Source organism: Lactuca sativa, chromosome 4 (genome assembly GCF_002870075.4).
Source record: "Lactuca sativa cultivar Salinas chromosome 4, Lsat_Salinas_v11, whole genome shotgun sequence".
Classification (NCBI taxonomy): Eukaryota; Viridiplantae; Streptophyta; class Magnoliopsida; order Asterales; family Asteraceae; genus Lactuca; species Lactuca sativa.
The window spans coordinates 405,505,039-405,524,905 of NC_056626.2; the positions used below are offsets into that span (position 1 = coordinate 405,505,039).

The 19,867-nt window shown below is 38.8% G+C and overlaps 1 protein-coding gene across 1 annotated transcript; it reads left to right on the forward strand.

Moving 5' to 3' along the window:
- The first annotated feature begins 14,933 nt into the window (after positions 1-14,933).
- Positions 14,934-18,050, forward strand: LOC111883078 (NADH dehydrogenase [ubiquinone] flavoprotein 1, mitochondrial). The gene is made up of 3 exons (XM_023879443.3): positions 14,934-15,091; positions 15,641-17,110; positions 17,726-18,050. Exons 1-2 carry the CDS (start codon positions 15,089-15,091, stop codon positions 17,102-17,104), a joined length of 1,467 nt encoding a protein of 488 aa, XP_023735211.1. The 5' UTR covers positions 14,934-15,088; the 3' UTR covers positions 17,105-17,110; positions 17,726-18,050.
- Positions 18,051-19,867: the final 1,817 nt, after the last annotated feature.

Genomic DNA, 19,867 nt, shown 5'->3' on the forward strand with positions numbered 1-19,867 from the left:
ATTTTGACTGTTTTTTTTATAGTTTCTACCCGAAAATTTAGCTGATGATGCTGAAGTTTTTTTAAGTGTTGGAATTGGTTATCGTTTGAATATCTCTTGATGTAAATTTTAAGTAATTATTGTTTATAGTCATTATTTTACTTAGAATTTTCTTTCAGGTTTTAGAGGCATAGTTACACATATAATAAGTACTATTAAATGAAAAAAAAAACTTAGCAAAATTAAAACAAAAAAAATTGGTGTTGATGTTGTCTATACCGTGTAAATCACAATTAAAAGAATCAATATTAGCACATATATATGGTTAAGATTACAATTTTTAAACAACGTTCGTGTCTTCGAAACATTTTGCATTATTAGTTTAAATTAACAATTGTACACTTATGTTATATCAAATATCCACACATACAAAACGTCGATCAGATATTCCAATTTATATATTAATTTTAACTAATCATTATAATTTTACAAATAAAACATCTATCTTTGTAAATTAATAATTTTTTTGAAAACATTGATTAGTTATTAGGATTAGTTTTGCATTTATATGTATTTTTTTATATGTCCCCGCGTTATACGCGAGTTATAATCTAGTAATATTTTAAAAGGTAAAGCAATTCGAAATAAATTAGGAAAATATCATTTATATCTATCATTTTGATTTTCGTTTTTCGAAAACTTGTGTTTGATAAGAGGATCTGGATGCTACCAAGAACAAGTTGAAAAAAATGAGAAATATAATGCATACAATTTTTTTCGGGGTTGAAAAAAACAGTCGAGGCTGACAATTAATCGTTGCCTAAATGCTAGTCGACCTCTGCCGAATGACGTTTAGTGCTAGTCGGTCAAGATAATCAATGTTGTTAAAGTTGGTCAAAGCCTGACCTAGGTAGCCTAATTTGTCAAAGACGGTAAAAAAAACGTTTCAAGTGCAAAATTATCAAAAGCGGTCCTAAATTTGTCAAATTGGTTAAACTCTTAAGGTGTCGTTTGGTTTTGTAACACCCTGTTTCAAGTTGTTTCTTAATTCGGGGTCGTGACTCGAATATCAATTATCATAAGGCTTCGGGCTTTGAGAAAAGAGAGGTTTAGACCCATTCGGACGTTAGTGATGTAGATTATGTGATCCAATAGTCCGGCTTATGTTTTGGAGCCCAATGGTATAATGGTAAAAGTGATACTTCAAACCTTTCATGAATTAAGGATAAATCCGAAATTAGTTTTTATTTATTTGTTTGATTTTTTTTATTAATTTGGTTTTAATCAGATAAGATTAGTTTTGAGAAGTTATCAAAACTGAATTTTGACAGTTTTATGCCGATCCTATTCAAAGGAGTCAAATCTGACAGTTTTAGGACATTGCTTTGCAAGCCTCTATCCTGATTTCAATCTGTAATTTTCATCGGTAAGTTTTCTGTTTATGTTTATTGATAGTGTTTCCATTTGATTTATGATATATATATATATATATATATATATATATATATATACCGTTGTATTACACAAGTTCTAACAATCTAAAAAAGAAAATTTGAATTTACAGAAATTTACTTTCGAAATGGATCAAACTCTATTGAAAAATCATGTTGAGAAACCCAAAAAATTCAAGGGGACAGACTTTAAACGTTGGCAACAAAAGATGTTGTTCTATTTGACAACATTGCATTTGGATAAAGTGTTGATTGAAGGTCTTCCAACCAATCCACCAGCAGGCATTGGAACAAATGTTCCTTCTGTGATTGAGAATGTTGCATATCAAAGGATTGTTGATTCTTAGAATAGCATTGAATTGTATTGTCAGAATTATATTATGAATGCTCTTGATAATTCCCTCTATGATATTTACTCTACTTTCAAATCTGCTAGAGCAAATCATTGGAGATGAAATACAAAACTAAATATGCTTGTTCCAAGAAGTTTGTTGTTGGAAAGTTTTTTCACTACAAAATGTCCGATGCAAAATCTGTTGTGAAACAAGTGGCGGAAACTCAAATCCTTGCCCACGAACTTGATATTGAAGGTGTGGGTTTACACTCTAATTTCCTGGTTGGTTCTATAATTAAAAATTTACCACCTTCATGGAAAGACTTCAAACTTTATTTGAAACATCTAACTGAGGAAATGAGTTTTGAGCAATTGGTTCTTAAACTTCGTGTTGAAGAAGATCACAAAAAAAAAAATGAAAAGGCTGATGCAGTTTCTTCGGAGGCTAGTGCTAACTTTGTTGCATGAAATACTTCTAACAACTCTAAGAATTAAAAGTTTAAAGGCAAAGGCAAAGCAAGTACTTCAAATAATGATGACAAGTTCAATCCAAACAAGAAAAAAATTCAAGAAAACACCTACAACTTGTTGGGTTTGTGGAAGAACTAGTCATAAGGCTAAGGATTGTCACTTCAAAAAGGGTGGAAACAATGATGGAATGATGGAAATTCTGGAAATGGTGGTAGCAAATGTAACGTCCCAAAATTTAAGGCTAAAAAATTTTCTTTTAATAAAGTATCACTTAAAGTAAAATCATCATTTCAAAACATAAACAGAGTATTAATTTTCAAAACACATGTTCATTATCAGAGTAAAACATTCCCAGGCTGACTAATCTATGGTGTGTGTCATGCGATCATCCCGAGCTCCATCATCCGCTACCGGAAGTACCTGAAACCAAAACTGAAAGCCGTAAGCACGAAATTTAGTGATTTCCCCAGATACCACATACCATACAAACCATTCATAGCCAAGAATCATATATAACTGACTTATCCATAACCAAGTAAAGTGCTATGTGCCAAACATAGTCTTGCCATTATGCCACGGGCCGCACGTGGCCTTCTTGGTCAAGCCTGGGCCGCTCCCTGGGTCTTACAGACAAGTGCCATGGGCCACCCCCTGGTCTTACAGACGTGTGCCAAGGGCCACCCCCTGGTCTTACAGATAAATGCCAAGGGCCACCCCCTGGTCTTCTATGCAAGTATCACAAAGACAACCGTACATACTACTCTACTTAGCTAAACAGCATACAGTGTGCCAGAAGCCACCTCCTGGTCTTTCATATCTATAGCATACAATGCGCCAGGAGGCACTTCCCGGTCTTTCATACATATTGCCTAGGGCTAACCCCCGGGTCTTCCTATCATCCATAATAACATACTGTGTGCCAGGAGCCGCCCCCTGGTCTTTCATGTATATTCTAAATGGGCCGGCATTGGTGCCTTAGACCCATACAAACAGTGAGGAGACTCACCTCGCGAATGCCGATACTCTAAACTGAAGAAGCAGACTCTCGAACCACCAACTCACCGCAAATCCCGAACTAACCATCATAACAATTAAACATTAGGTCAAGCATGCTTCCACATATCGGACCAAGACCAAAATCCAAATCCTCATTCTAAGTCCAACATTGGCCCAATTTACCAAATTGGGCCCACTTCACCAACTGGGCCTAGATCCAATATTCATAATATTAATTGGACCCAAAATACTCTATTCATAACTTCCAGACTTGGCCCAAACACCACAACCCACAAATGGCCCAACACAAAGGCCCAAAAAGGAATTCCACAGGAGGAGTACGCGGGGCGTACTGCATTGACTCGCAAAGGACAGTCGGGGTACCGGCCCGTTACGCGGGGTGTACTACACCGTTATGCGGGGCGTAACTGCCAAAACTATTAAGTCCTTCTTACAGCTTAATGGCTTAAGCTCTTAAGCCCAAACTACAGATCCATGTGCCAAATATGATTAGAAATCATAAAGTCTCAAACTTTATCACTTGGGACGTCCTTAAGCCCTTAATCTAAGGTCTTAACCCATTAAGACCTATATAACTCATACATAGAATAACTACAGCCCTTGGGACCTCATTTTTATCACTCATGACCTCTCCAAAGGTCTGAAAGGACAGATAATCTTGACCAAATCGAGCTATACAACAAGGAGAGGACTTTTGGGACAAGGATGGAGACAAGGCTTCAAAATACATAGATCTATGCCATAAGAAGGTCAAGCAAGAAACTTTATACCTTAAACCAGCTCCAAAGGGTGGTATTTCTTCAGATCTACGAGCTCCACACGTTCTTCTTCTTCTTTGACAACTTCCCTTTTCTCCTTCAAGCCTTTCTTTTGCCAACAAGAGCTTCCCAACGTCAAACACACTCAAATATGGAGGGAATACGAGATCTAGGGTTTCTCTGGGGTTGAAGATAAGATTATGGAGGCTGAGGGGTGAACCATCATGTTCCTTATATAGTGGCTGACCTTAAAAATAGGGTTTGGGGTTTCTGAGAGTATGCTGGGCGTACCTCCCTGGTACGCTGGGCGTACTCACCCGGCTACCCGCACACATTCATCCCATTACGCTGGGCGTACCCAACCACCTTCCAAAGCACAAAAGCATGCATGCATGAGACCATTTCCTTCTTATTCCACAAAGAACTATAAACAATGATCAACTTCGAGGCACCGCAACTCCTCTAATCTACTCCCACTCTCAAATAACTTTACATTCATGCGAGGGCAACGAGAAGCCCAATACCACTGACACATATAAAAGAAGGGTGTTACAACTCTCCCCCACTTAAACGGAACTTCGTCCTCGAAGTTTACCATGGCCCACCGCCTGCGATCTGCCTCCAATACCCAACACCAGCCGCCTACCTGCGCTGGTCTTCCACCTGGTCCTTCTGACTAACATCAATCTCGCGGGTAAACCTCGGGTCAAACCTGACCCTGAACAACCTAGAAACAGAACTTAGTCAACCGATAATCCTTCTGGTACTCACCGAGTACTGCACTGAACCCACAGAGGTTCTCCACTTCTTTCCTTGCGCAAATTCCTTGCCTTCCCAAGGCAAGGCCTCATAACCGACTTTTCCTCTGACACTGTGAAGGTCCTATCCTTCACCAACTCCATCACCCCCGTTGCTCCCAGAGCGGGTCATCACTGTCTGTCACCACTGACACTGCTCTCTGACAGAACTTGGTGCCTAGCACCCCTCGACCAACTATCTGAATTCAACCATAGACTGCTTACCAGCACTGCTACTAGCTGGAAATTTCTGCTATTCCTTATCTGCCTTCCGGATGAACTGAGACCACCTTGGTCCCTACCAATCTACCAATACCTGGATTACCGGCTCCCACTGGTCGCTAATCCCAACTCAACTCCTAGTCGCTTCCAGCGACTTTCGAAGAAACTTTACCAATAACCGCTCAATCCATTCTGCCACTAAATCACACACCTGATACATTCGCCCTAACGAATAGGGACCGATGAATGCTACGGGCCACCCCGTAGTCTTACGACACTTCTACGCTGCCAACCAACCAAAGCTACGGGCCGCCCCGCAGTCTTGCTAACCAGTGCTACGAATCACACCGTAGTCTAACCATACTCTCATACGATTGATGCGGGCCACACCGCAGTCTCGCTAATCTAGTGCTACGGGCCACACCGCAGTCTTACCAATCTAATGCTACGGGCCACACCGCAGTCTTACCATACTCTCATACGATTGCTGCGGGCCACACCGCAGTCTTAATATACTTCCTTTACTATTAGCCACTGGTGAATGCTACGGCCATCCGGTAGTCTGACAACACCTTTCCCACCGTCTAGCTGCTAGTGGATGTTACGACTAACCCACAGTTGATCATACAGCACAATCGAGTACCCCCAAGTGGTACCCATGTCCCAAATGGAACTCCCAACCGATTCCTATGTAATCTGCGACCAGAAAATTTTGAAAATGAGATCTCACAATTGGCAAGTTTTCCCAACTTCCAATTTACACTATCCTCCAATCATACAATCACCTGAGCCGTCTTTCTTACTAACAAGAGAGCGAACTTATCCCAGTTCCAAGACCCCTTCTACTCCCATAACCTGATTGTTTCTCCCCCACTTAGCCTCAGCTAAGCCTTTACTGCCAGCGAAAACCCGAAGATTTTCGTTCCTTTTTCCTCATACGATAGGCATGATAACCACCATCGCCCTATCCCTGCTAGCGATCCGTCTCTAGTCCACTCCAACTACCGCATGATTACCGAATACTAGATGAACACCGCCCGCATCTCTGATGCAAATAAATCCTCTAAGCTCTGACTACTGTCCTTACAGTCCGAATAACTAGGCACAGACTCCTTGGTGATAAGCCACTTTCCTTGATGCTTCCGAAAGGCATCCCGAACGCCCAGATTAGAACCATCAAATCCCGATGATGGTGGCTAACCACTTCTCGAATCATTTTCAACCGTACCCGAGATGATACTGAACACTTCGAACCCGAAGTGAAAGATGACCTACACTAGCTACTAATAACTCCTGGTATGCAATTAGCATATGACAATTCCAAAATACAATCCAAATACAAACATAGAGACAAATCATACATAAAATCGCCTGATTCCAGGGCAAAACTTCCATAATTCATATAGAAATGAAAATAGCCATAGATACGTACCTGCAACATTCCTTCTTGTAGTCTGGATCCTCCGCACCTGTCAATGCATGGCACTACCCCCTCGCCCATCCGTAATCCTCATAGTCGCTGGGGTCGGCGCACTCCCTGCTCCTCCCCGCATCATCGGGCAGTCGGTCCTTTTGTGGCCCACCTGATTGCAGTGAAAACATAACGGGCTTGCCCCCCGTGGGCAGTCCCTGCTGACGTGACCATCACTGCCACACTTGTAGCAGCCGGAACCCCTAGAGCGACACACTCCCTCGTGCGGTTTCCCGCACGTGCTACACTGACTTCGGCCCTGCCGACCCACTAATCGCTGATCTGAAGTCTTGGGTCTCTTCCCGGGACCCTCCAATGTGAATGTCTGATCTGACTTCCTCTTCGCAATGTGCTCCAGATCGATCTCCCTCTCCCTAGCTCTGGCAATCATAGAGTCCAGGGTCGGGCATGCCGAGAAGCTGACATGTTCCCGAATCTCCGCTCTCAACATGTCATGATAGAGGGTTCTCTGCATCTCATCATCCCCTGCATACTGAGGAACTAATAGGGCCCTCTCCCGAAACTTGGCAGTGATATCCGCCACCGACTCTGTCGTCTGTCTCATGTCTAGGAATTCTCTGGCCAGCTGTTGAAGCTCCACTGCCGGCGCAAACTCCGCCCTAAACCTGGTCACGAAGTCTGACCAGGTCATAGTCTCGACGACCGAGGCTCCCAATGAGTCTCCAACTGACTCCCACCAATCTCTAGCTCTGTCTCTCAAACATGCTGCCGCAAAGCGGACCTTCGACCCATCCGGGCAGAAGCTCGTCAACTGTGCAGACTCAATGTCTGCGATCCATCTCCTGGCAGCAATGGGGTCCTTCACCCCGTGAAAATCCGGCGCACCACACCCTCTGAAGTCCTTGAAGGACAGCGTGCGCGTACTTGCCTGGCCAGACGCCAAATCACTCCTGAAAGCTCGGAGGCGATCCTCCATCAGCTCAATGATCCCTTCCTTGATCGACCCAAAAATGACCGGGGTCGCCTCAAGGATGCCTCTCGTAATCTCAGATGCGATGAACTCGTGCAACCCATCATCAACTGGTTCGGATCCCGCGCCCGAACCTGATCCTGAACCGGATCCTGACCCGCCCACTGGTCTCTCTCGCAACGTCACCATGCTGAAAATATAACACAACCACTATCAGAATAATGATCATTGATGCGAGACCAAACATACCCTACCAGGTTCCCGGTCTTGCCTCGGCCTTTCCCGAATCGAGTACGGATCCTCTGCTTTTAGTAGTACGGGCCCATACTACCTTCCACATCTATCCGTACTTTCCTCAGGAACTGCTTCAACTCCACCAGGTCCCTTATCCACTAATACTGCTCTCAACACTATCTCATCCTAGGCTTACCCTAGGGAAACCTCTGACTCAACTCAAACCAGTCCTCAGCTGCTGAAGGTCTCCTTGTGATGCCAATTAGCCATCACCTGGATACCATCACATGTGACGAGGCTCAGATAATCCTTCAAGTAAAAGACTCTTCTCTACAACGGTTAGACTCAAACGAGAGCTGCGCAATAGGGCCAAATCCAACACTCTGAGATTATTCAACCCTGATCACATGTGACGTGACGTATCCACCTAATGGCTAACTCCCATCACTCAGAATCCCACAATGCACAAAGCAAGCAGCATTCGAACAAGGGAAAAATCTAACCATAACATACTCAAGCAATCATATCCACATAGCAAGAATCTGAACTAGCATGCAACACAAACTCAAAACTCAGGCATAACCTAAACAGGCTATCCTACTACTGTCTAATCAGCACTATCATGCAGCTCAAAAGCACAAATAACAGGCACATAAGGCATCATCCCTAGATCCTTAGTCCTATTCTAGCATGCTGTTCTATTAACTGATAAGCATAACATAAACTTGTATGGGTAATTTGGGGGTACTTACTTGAGCTCGGTTGATTGCATGCACCACACCTCTTTTCTCTTTTCAAAGTTCTTTTCTTTCTGAATTCTTTTTTTTTTGCTTTTCTAAAACTGTTTTTCGTTCTCAAAATTCTTTTTACAAAATTGTCTTTTCACTTTTGAAAACTTTTTATCCGACCCCTCAGTTTGAGTTCAGGCACACCCGAGAGTATGCCCGAATCCCTCAAACCAAGGCTCTGATACCAACTTGTAACGTCCCAAAATTTAAGGCTAAAAAAATTTCTTTTAATAAAGTATCACTTAAAGTAAAATCATCATTTCAAAACATAAACAGAGTATTAGTTTTCAAAACACATGTTCATTATCAGAGTAAAACATTCCCAGGCTGACTAATCTATGGTGTGTGCCATGCGATCATCCCGAGCTCCATCATCCGCTACCGGAAGTACCTGAAACCAAAACTGAAAGCCGTAAGCACGAAGCTTAATGAGTTCCCCAGATACCACATACCATACAAACCATTCATAGCCAAGAATCATACATAACTGACTTATCCATAACCAAGTAAAGTGTTATGTGCCAAACATAGTCTTGCCATTATGCCACGGGCCGCACGTGGTCTTCTTGGTCAAGCCTGGGCCGCTCCCTGGGTCTTACAGACAAGTGCCATGGGCCACCCCCTGGTCTTACAGACGTGTGCCAAGGGCCACCCCCTGGTCTTACAGATAAATGCCAAGGGCCACCCCCTGGTCTTCTATGCAAGTATCACAAAGACAACCGTACATACTACTCTACTTAGCTAAACAACATACAGTGTGCCAGAAGCCACCTCCTGGTCTTTCATATCTATAGCATACAATGCGCCAGGAGGCACTTCCCGGTCTTTCATACATATTGCCTAGGGCTAACCCCCGGGTCTTCCTATCATCCATAATAACATACTGTGTGCCAGGAGCCGCCCCCTGGTCTTTCATGTATATTCTAAATGGGCCGGCATTGGTGCCTTAGACCCATACAAACAGTGAGGAGACTCACCTCGTGAATGCCGATACTCTAAACTGAAGAAGCAGACTCTCGAACCACCAACTCACCACAAATCCCGAACTAACCATCATAACAATTAAACATTAGGTCAAGCATGCTTCCACATATCGGACCAAGACCAAAATCCAAATCCTTATTCTAAGTCCAACATTGGCCCAACTGGGCCTAGATCCAATATTCATAATATTAATTGGACCCAAAATACTCTATTCATAACTTCCAGACTTGGCCCAAACACCACAACCCACAAATGGCCCAACACAAAGGCCCAAAAAGGAAGTCCACAGGAGGAGTACGCGGGGCGTACTCTCCTTGGTACGCGGGGCGTACTGCATTGACTCGCAAAGGACAGTCGGGGTACCGGCCCGTTACGCGGGGCGTACTACACCGTTACGCGGGGCGTAACTGCCAAAACTATTAAGTCCTTCTTACAGCTTAATGGCTTAAGCTCTTAAGCCCAAACTACAGATCCATGTGCCAAATATGATTAGAAATCATAAAGTCTCAAACTTTATCACTTGGGACGTCCTTAAGCCCTTAATCTAAGGTCTTAACCCATTAAGACCTATATAACTCATACATAGAATAACTACAGCCCTTGGGACCTCATTTTTATCACTCATGACCTCTCCAAAGGTCTGAAAGGACAGATAATCTTGACCAAATCGAGCTATACAACAAGGAGAGGACTTTTGGGACAAGGATGGAGACAAGGCTTCAAAATACATAGATCTATGCCATAAGAAGGTCAAGCAAGAAACTTTATACCTTAAACCAGCTCCAAAGGGTGGTATTTCTTCAGATCTACGAGCTCCACACGTTCTTCTTCTTCTTTGACAACTTCCCTTTTCTCCTTCAAGCCTTTCTTTTGCCAACAAGAGCTTCCCAAGGTCAAAAACACTCAAATATGGAGGGAATACGAGATCTAGGGTTTCTCTGGGGTTGAAGATAAGCTTATGGAGGCTGAGGGGTGAACCATCATGTTCCTTATATAGTGGCTGACCTTAAAAATAGGGTTTGGGGTTTCTGAGAGTATGCTGGGCGTACCTCCCTGGTACGCTGGGCGTACTCACCCGGCTACCCGCACACATTCATCCCATTATGCTGGGCGTACGTCCAGCTTACGCTGGGCGTACCCAGCCACCTTCCAAAGCACAAAAGCATGCATGCATGAGACCATTTCCTTCTTATTCCACAAAGAACTATAAACAATGATCAACTTCGAGGCACCACAACTCCTCTAATCTACTCCCACTCTCAAATAACTTTACATTCATGCGAGGGCAACGAGAAGCCCAATACCACTGACACATATAAAAGAAGGGTGTTACAGCAAATCTGGAAATCTAGGAAGTTCTAACCAAGCAAATGTTGTTGAATCTGCAGAACTCTTTGTTAGATTAATTGAAGCAAATCTGGTTTCAAATGGTGTTGATTGGTGGGTAGATATTGGTGCTACAAGACACATATACAACTCAAAAAGCATGTTTACTACTTACCAACAAGTTGAAGATGGAGAACCAATTTTCATGGGAAATGCTACTACTGCCAAGGTTGAAGGACAAGGGAAAGTGGATCTGAAACTCACATATGGAAAAGAATTGGTACTTACCAATGTGTTGCATGTTCCTGTTGTGACAAAGAATTTGATTTCATGTCCTATGTTAAGTAACAAAGGGTTCAAAATGGTTTTTGAGTATGAAAAATTTGTACTTACTAAGGGTCCTACTTATATTGTCAAGGTTTACCTCTATGAAGGACTCTTTAAGTTAAGTGTTGTACCAAACAATAATGCTTTTATCAATAAGAATAATGCAAGCACTAGCGCTGCTCCTTCTATGTACATGCTTGACTCAACTTTCCTTTGGCATTCACGATTAGGCCATGTTAATTTCCGATCATTACAAAGAATGATAAACCTTTAATTATTACCGAAAAGTTTATTAAACAAGCACACAAAATGTGAGATTTTTTTTGCACAGAAGCAAAATTCACTAGTTATCCACATAAGTCTGTTGAGAAATCAAATGTTATACTTGGTATAATTCATACTGATTTATGTGACTTTAAATCGATCCCAACATGTGGAGGAATGCATTATTATATTTCTTTTATTGATGATTGCAGCAAATTTTGTTATGTATATTTGATGCACACAAAAGATGAAGCCTTAAACAAATTTAAAATTTACAAGGCTAAAGTTGAAAACCAACTTAATAAAAAGATCAAAATTCTAATATCTGATAGAGCGGGTGAGTATGAATCAAACAGATTTTCAGAATTTTGTTCTACTCATGGAATAGTGCATCAAACTACAGTTCCTTATTCGCCTCAACAAAATGGAGTGGCTTAAAGGAAGAATCGAACATTAAAAAATATGATAAATTCGATGTTGATTACTTTTGGAGCACCACAAAGTTTGTGGGGTGAAGCTTGTCTTGCTGCAAATAACATCTTGAATAAAATTCCTCATAAGAAATTCCCTCAATCTCCTTATGAATTGTGGAAAAGAAAATTGACATCATACAAAATGATGAAAGTGTGGGGGTGTCTTGCCAAAGTTCAAGTTCCTTTACCTAAAAGAACTAAACTTGGACCAAAAACTATTGACTGTATTTTTCTTGGTTCTGCCAGAAATAGTGCAACATATATTGTATGTTAGTTGTTTTTATTAGAATGTTAGTTGTCCGTGTGACTCTTGCATGTATTGTATGTGTTCGTATGTATACCGGGCGGGGCCCGATGCCAAGCAAGGCCTGATGAGTGTGTTGGGCGGGGCCCATTGTATGTTACTAACAGACCTATACTGGGCGAGACCCAATGCCGAGAGAGGCCCTAAGGATGCCGGACGAGACCCATTATATGTATGGTGTATGATATTTTGGGGAACTCTCTAAGCTTTGTGCTTACGGTTTATGTTTATGGTTTCAGGTACTTTCAGTTTGAAAAGGAAGAGTCCGACGTGATTGCATAACATGCCAAAACGTTTTCCGCATTGATTATTTATGGTCTCTGATGTTTAAATAATATAATCACTTTGTTTCGTTTTGGAACAACTCATTGCATGGTTTTAAGTGTTATTAAAATAAAAATTTATCTATGAGTTTTTGGGACATTACAAATTTGTTAGAATCTTAGAGGAAATTAGAATCCAATTCTATCAGATTCTCATGTTTGGTTTATGATTTAATAAGGAATTAAATTCCTAGATGAGGTGAACTTTCGGAAGGAAAGTCCGATCCATGAAAAATATGATGGAAATAAATTCTTTTTCATGAGGGAAAGTTCAAGATTACTATAATATCATTTTTTGTCACCATCAACCACTATAACCACCATTAATTACCACTATCATCGTTGTTATCTCCACCACCATCCACCACTATCGTCGTGGTTTTTGCCACCAACACTTCTGCCACCACCAATCACCACTACCACCACTAACTATTTTTATATTTTATATAATATATTTTTACATATAGATTATAAAACAAAATAAAATTAAGTAAAAAAAAAAACATGAATACCAATTTATTGTCATTTTATATTATTCCAATTCCATTTTCGGCCAACCAAACAAAATATGGAATTAGATTCCAAGTTTATTTCTTGTCAACCAAACATATATGGAATTAGGTTGCAATTTCTGACATATTTCAATTCATTTATAAATATTCTACGAACCAATCGCCAACTAAGTTGTTAAGCTCTTAATCTATTATTTTCAAGCCATTAAACATTAACTCTGATTTGTAGTTAGTGACTATTAAGCATCCTATTAATCTAATGGTTTGATAACAAATGACAATCAATGACATCTAGTTTTATAACTTTTTGTGCTTATTTTTTAATCTTATTCAGATACTATAAGATTTATTAATTTTTGAATAATAAAATTTAGGGTCGCAAATTAATCACAATCTAGATCAATTAACCCCAAACAACTGACTAGTTATAACCAAAGGGCTTTAGTCTAACGATATTTAATGTTGTCCTCTCTCATTAAGGTTGAGGGTCGCAAATTAATCACAATCTAGATCAATTTGCCGTTTAAAAAAAACCAACTATCTATAACCGAACGTTGTTTACAATGTTGATTTTTTTAAAGTAAAAAATATAATAGTATCAGCTTAACCCCTTAAATGATCCGAATAATTTGCCCAAAAACACTTTTGTCATGCAAAACATTTGTTCACCCATTTCTGCAGAACCATGCAAGTATTGTTAAATTCTAAAACAAAATCTATTTAGGTACAAAGATTTTCCAAACAGTTTTTGCAAAGAGTTGTTTCATTCCGGTCAGACATGTTTGATTATATTAGACCGAAAGCAAACATAGTTTTAAAGTTGGATGAACTCACATAGATTGCAAATGACCCTCTCTCTCATGCATAATTTGTTATTTATTTGTTTTTTAGACATTTTTTTTTTCGTTTGTGAGTTATACGTAAAAATTAAAAAATATATTTGAACAAAATGTCAGAAAAATATAAATGAACAAAATATAAAAACAAAAACATTAAACAATATATTTGAATAAAAAGAAAAAAAAAATCTAAATCATAAAACATATAAATAACTTAAATAAAATCAATAATAAATAATAGATAAAATTATGTAAATTGTATGTTAGAAAAAAAAATGTGTTATTTAATATAGGAGTCAACTGATAATGATAACACCGGTAGCCAAATTTTTTTTACCGTCCAACAGTGTTGTAAAACTCGGTCTACTCGGCCGAGTATTCGAAATCGGCCATCCAACTGAGACGAGTTATGTGAACTCGAAAAAAAAAAAACTCGGATTAAGTCAAAATTGGTCAATCTTGTTCAAAACGCATCTCTCTAACTCGGGCCCACTCGGTATTACTCGGGCCTACTCGGTCAACAAAGTAAAACTCGGTCAACTCGGTCAATTGATCAAAATTGTCATAAAAAGAGAAAAAAATCAATAATTTCAAGATTAAAATGTATAATACACTTATTGATTTATTATTTAACACACTCATGTGATTATTAGTACATATATATCTTAAATTTTTAGTAATTATTCACGAAGTGAAACAATTGTGTGTATTGCAAATTTTATGTATTTACGTGTATCTAACTTTTTAATATATTTCAATCAAATTATGATTTTAATTTATGATTTTGACACATATAATTTTCCTAAAAATATTTCTACATGAATTACCGAATCCGAGTACACGCTGCTCAGTAGTCGGCCAAACAGTTACCGAGCAGCGAGTTCTACAACCTTCCCGTCCAATATTCATTTTAAATGTAAAAAATATGTAATCTTGTCAAAAAAAAAAAAAAAAAAAAAGTTGCAAGTCAATAATGAAAGCCTGTGAAACGTGAACTCATTATCAATGATCCACGTTCTGGCTCTATTGGGCTGTTTCGTCAACTAAAACTTGCGGCCCATTTCGTATCCACGCGTTCCGTTAAAGGTCACAGGCCTAAACGTTCACGTCGTAATTCTGATAGAACCGCTGCCCCACAATAAAAACCCATTTAAGGTCGTTGGATTACTCGGGCGACGATTTTGGGGGTCAAGTTGATTTCCTTATACTTTACTTCAAAATCTTCTCCATAGTTGAATTGCTGATAATCAGTTCAGAAGCTTGTTTGCTGCATTTCCTGGTGTATGGTAAGAGTTTTATTTTATTTATTTATTTATTTCTTTTGATTTTTCGTTTCTGCTGTTGTTTGATTGTCGCTCTTATCATGAGTTTCTTATAGATCCGATTTGATTTAGATGTGCTTATTCGAATCAGATACGAGTTTGTTTTTCTGATCTAGGAAAAATTGGATAACTGAATGTAAACGAAGAGAGATTTGCAGAAACCCTAGGGTTCTATGTACTTTTCTGATAGTTGCTGTATTGAACTTCAGTATTTTGTGGAATACACCGAAAAATCTGCACTTGAGTATGAAACGAGGGTTTGGTTGCATAAAAATTGTGCCTTTTCCCCCTTATTCGGCAGTTGGTTTATTATATGGTGTTTTATTGTTCTCCTTTTATACATTTCCGATCTCTTTATTCTATATTCCTTTTGGTTATCTTGTTTTATGAACATCTGAATCGTGTACTTATAATCTTAGGCATATATCTAAATTAAGTTAATCTGGACTAGAATCTAGATCAATCAGAATATATGTAATCTGAACTTGTTCATTTTGGGATACCTTATGTTAGGCACCAATGAAGGGCATTCTTTCTCTGCAAAGGGCTGTTCTATCAAGGCATCAAAATGCAAACTGGGGGATAAATGCTACCGCTAGACTTTTCAGCACGCAGTCTGCGACAACCGCCACCACCGCCCAACCACCACCGCCACCACCTCCACCAGAAAAAACCCACTTTGGTGGCCTGAAAGATGAAGACCGCATCTTCACAAACCTATACGGTTTACACGACCCCTTTCTCAAAGGCGCAATGAAACGTGGCGATTGGCATAGAACTAAAGACATAGTAATCAAAGGTGCTGATTGGATAGTAAACGAAATGAAAAAATCTGGCTTACGTGGACGTGGAGGTGCTGGTTTCCCATCAGGGCTAAAATGGTCATTCATGCCAAAAGTATCCGATGGTCGTCCATCTTATCTTGTTGTAAACGCAGACGAAAGTGAACCCGGAACTTGCAAAGATAGAGAAATCATGCGTAACGATCCACACAAGCTTCTAGAAGGATGTTTAATAGCTGGAGTAGGTATGCGTGCAACCGCTGCCTACATTTACATCAGGGGCGAATACGTAAATGAACGTTTGAATTTAGAAAAAGCAAGAAAAGAAGCATATGCAGCTGGATTACTTGGAAAAAACGCGTGTGGGTCCGGGTATGATTTCGATGTCCATATCCATTTCGGAGCCGGAGCCTACATTTGTGGTGAAGAAACCGCGCTTCTCGAATCCCTCGAGGGCAAACAAGGAAAACCGCGTTTGAAGCCGCCTTTTCCCGCCAACGCGGGGTTATACGGGTGTCCCACAACCGTCACAAATGTCGAAACAATCGCGGTGTCGCCGACTATTCTAAGACGTGGGCCCGAGTGGTTTTCTAGCTTTGGTAGAAAGAACAATTCGGGGACTAAACTTTTCTGTATATCGGGTCATGTGAACAAACCGTGTACAGTGGAAGAGGAGATGAGTATTCCATTGAAGGAGTTGTTGGAGCGGCATTGTGGCGGTGTGAGGGGCGGATGGGACAATTTGCTAGCGGTGATTCCGGGTGGTTCTTCTGTTCCTTTGCTTACAAAGGATTTATGCGAAGACGTGTTGATGGATTTTGATGCGTTGAAAGCTGTTCAATCTGGATTAGGGACTGCTGCTGTTATTGTGATGGATAAGTCGACTGATATTGTGGATGCGATTGCGAGGCTTTCGTATTTTTATAAGCATGAGAGTTGTGGTCAGTGTACGCCTTGTAGGGAGGGAACTGGGTGGCTTTGGATGATTATGGAAAGGATGAAAGTTGGGAATGCGAAATTGGAGGAGATTGATATGCTTCAGGAAGTGACTAAGCAGATTGAAGGGCATACTATTTGTGCACTTGGTGATGCTGCTGCTTGGCCTGTTCAAGGGCTTATTAGACATTTTAGGCCTGAGATGGAGAGGAGGATCAGGGAGCGTGCTGATCGGGAGTTGCTTCAAGCAGCTGCTTGAAATCAGGTTTGCAAATTGTTGTACAAAATAACATTCTGCTTTACTCTTTTTTTTTTTTTACCAATTTGTGAAATATACATTACTAATGTAATTACAATTTTTTTACTAATTATAGCAATATGTAATTTTTTTACTAATAATAGCAACGTAATTACTTTTTTATTTTACACATAAAAGCAATGTACTTGCAGTTTTTACTCATAATAGCACTTTCTTTACTGATGTGGAAATATGTAATAAATAAGATACATTGCTTTTATCTGCAAAAAAAAAGTGTAAGTATGTTGTTATTATTTGAAGTTCACTCTTAACAATATTTACAAGGGTTAAATGCAAGAAATAGCAATGTCTTCCATTTATTTGTGTATTGTAGCATCTTTCATTTCTATATAATAAATAGACTATTAAAGCATTGTACTTTCAAAAAATTTCATTAAAGCATTGTACTTTGTGAAACTACCCAATTATAGCATCAGATGCTGCATAAATTCTGTTTCTGGGAGATTATAGTTTAAAAAGTCTACCTGATTATGAGAGTGAAAAATTGTTTGTAAATGGATCACATTAATATAAATTATAGAATTTTCAATTTACAATGCTGTTTACATTTTTGGTTTTTAGGTTGAATGGTTTCCTACCTGGAGGAAAACATGAGGTGACTTTGGACTTTGGAGCATAATATGATTAATGTTTAAGGTTTGTGTTGCTGTTGAACTACAATGTGATTGAAAACAGTACCCTTCTCTTTAGATTGGGGGTAACTTTTGTGTGTTTAAGGATACAAAGACATCCTATTGTTATTATTGAACTTCAGTTAGCCATATGCTTTTGGACACATGTCAAAATGTTAATAAGCCGAGTGCATTGTTGTAATCATACAATGGAAGCTTTTCATAAGCTCAAGTTTCATGCCTTGTCAGAACATTAACCGTTGGTGGTTTGGCCAGATTTTTGTGTGTGTTTTTCTTTTCTTCATCTTGATTTGACAAAAGGGGGTTTCTAATTCTCTTTCAAAAGTCACCGGATATGGTTGTATTCTCTAATAACCACTGGTATGAAAAACTCCAAGATAGAGTTTACCTAGGTATTAAAAAATGATTGTATTATCTTCTTTCTCTATTATGATTGTGTGTTGTATGTTTGTTTCTTTTGGCATGGATAGTAAAGAAAAGGGTGAAACTCCACCAATTGGTCCCATAGCTAAAATGGGAAGGTAAATTGTATTTTTTTTAGGTCCTCTCATCTGAATAGAATTTCATTAAATTCTTGAATCGAGCTTATTTAATGGTGGCTAGACTACAGGTTCCTAGCTCTTATAGTTATTTGTATTAGTATACATGTAAAATAATGAACTTTATAACAACATATGATAAAAGATGTTATGAAACATCAGTATCATCCAGATTTTAAATCTATAATTTTCGTTTATTTAAAACAATTTGTAGCATTGGAGACTAGGGCTGTAAACGAATACGAACGGAGCATGTTCATGTTTGTTCGTTTAAGTTAGTTGAACAAATAAACGAACAAGAACGGTTAAACGAACGAGTTTTCTTATTCATGTTCGTTCGTTTAACAAATTATATTGTTCATGTTCGTTCGTTTATGTTCGTGAACATGCTAAATGAACATAAACAAAGATATATTAACATACAATATAATAATGTAATCAAACAAAATTAAACATCTATGAAGATGAAAAGAACTTATATGAATGAACATATAAACAAACGTAAACGAAAAATATAAATGAACATTCATGAATGTAATTAAATAAACGAGATTATTGTTCATGTTCGTTCGTTTAACTAAACGAACGAGAATTTGTGTTCATGTTCGTTCATTTATTAAATAAACGAATATAAACAAACTTCCCGCTGACGGTTTACGAACGTTCGGTTTGTTTACAGCCCTATTGGAGACCATCGCTCCGCCCCCATAATCACATGCACCATAACCATAAGTAATTGCTATTTATCAAATATGCTATCCGTGTGTATATATAAAAGTAATTTTACAATGATCAAATGTGTGTAACATACACATTTGATTACTAAGTTTTTTATTATTCATTAAATATATTTTTGGTTAATAGGGTAAAATGTTTTTGGTTAGTACATATTTGGTTACTAAGTTTTTTTTGTCCATATTTACCCCTTCAATTTGTTAAACTGTACACATTCAGTCCTTATGACTGGATATTCTAGGTAAACCGACAAAAATGATATAATAGGACAATATATTTCTCACTTTGTACACATTTAGTCTTTAATATTTTTGTGCACATTTAGTACTTAATATATTTTTTGTTGCGAAATAAGTCTTTGTTATTTTTGTACACATTCAATACTTAAGACTGATTTCTTTATGTTTTCTCACGACATCCTATGTGGGACAATCATTAATGAGGTGTTTGAGATTGATGATGTTCATGTTTATGGCGCCTTTGACTGCTTGATTGCTTATGCCTTGTGGTTTGACTTAGGTCATGTGCTCTGAACATTGTAACTTCTTCATACAATCTCAGATTTTAACGAACTTTATATCTATACGTTCGTATTTGAGTCTGCTACAACTTTCATTAAGATTACTCATGTTAAAAGATAATATATTTTTACTTATGATTTTATAAAAAAAACGTTCCTACATACATTCATAAAAAATACATGGATATAAACGAAAGTTGTACTAGACTCAAATATGAACACGTTGATATAAAGATCATTAAAATCCGAGATTATATGAAACAATTACGGCGTTCAG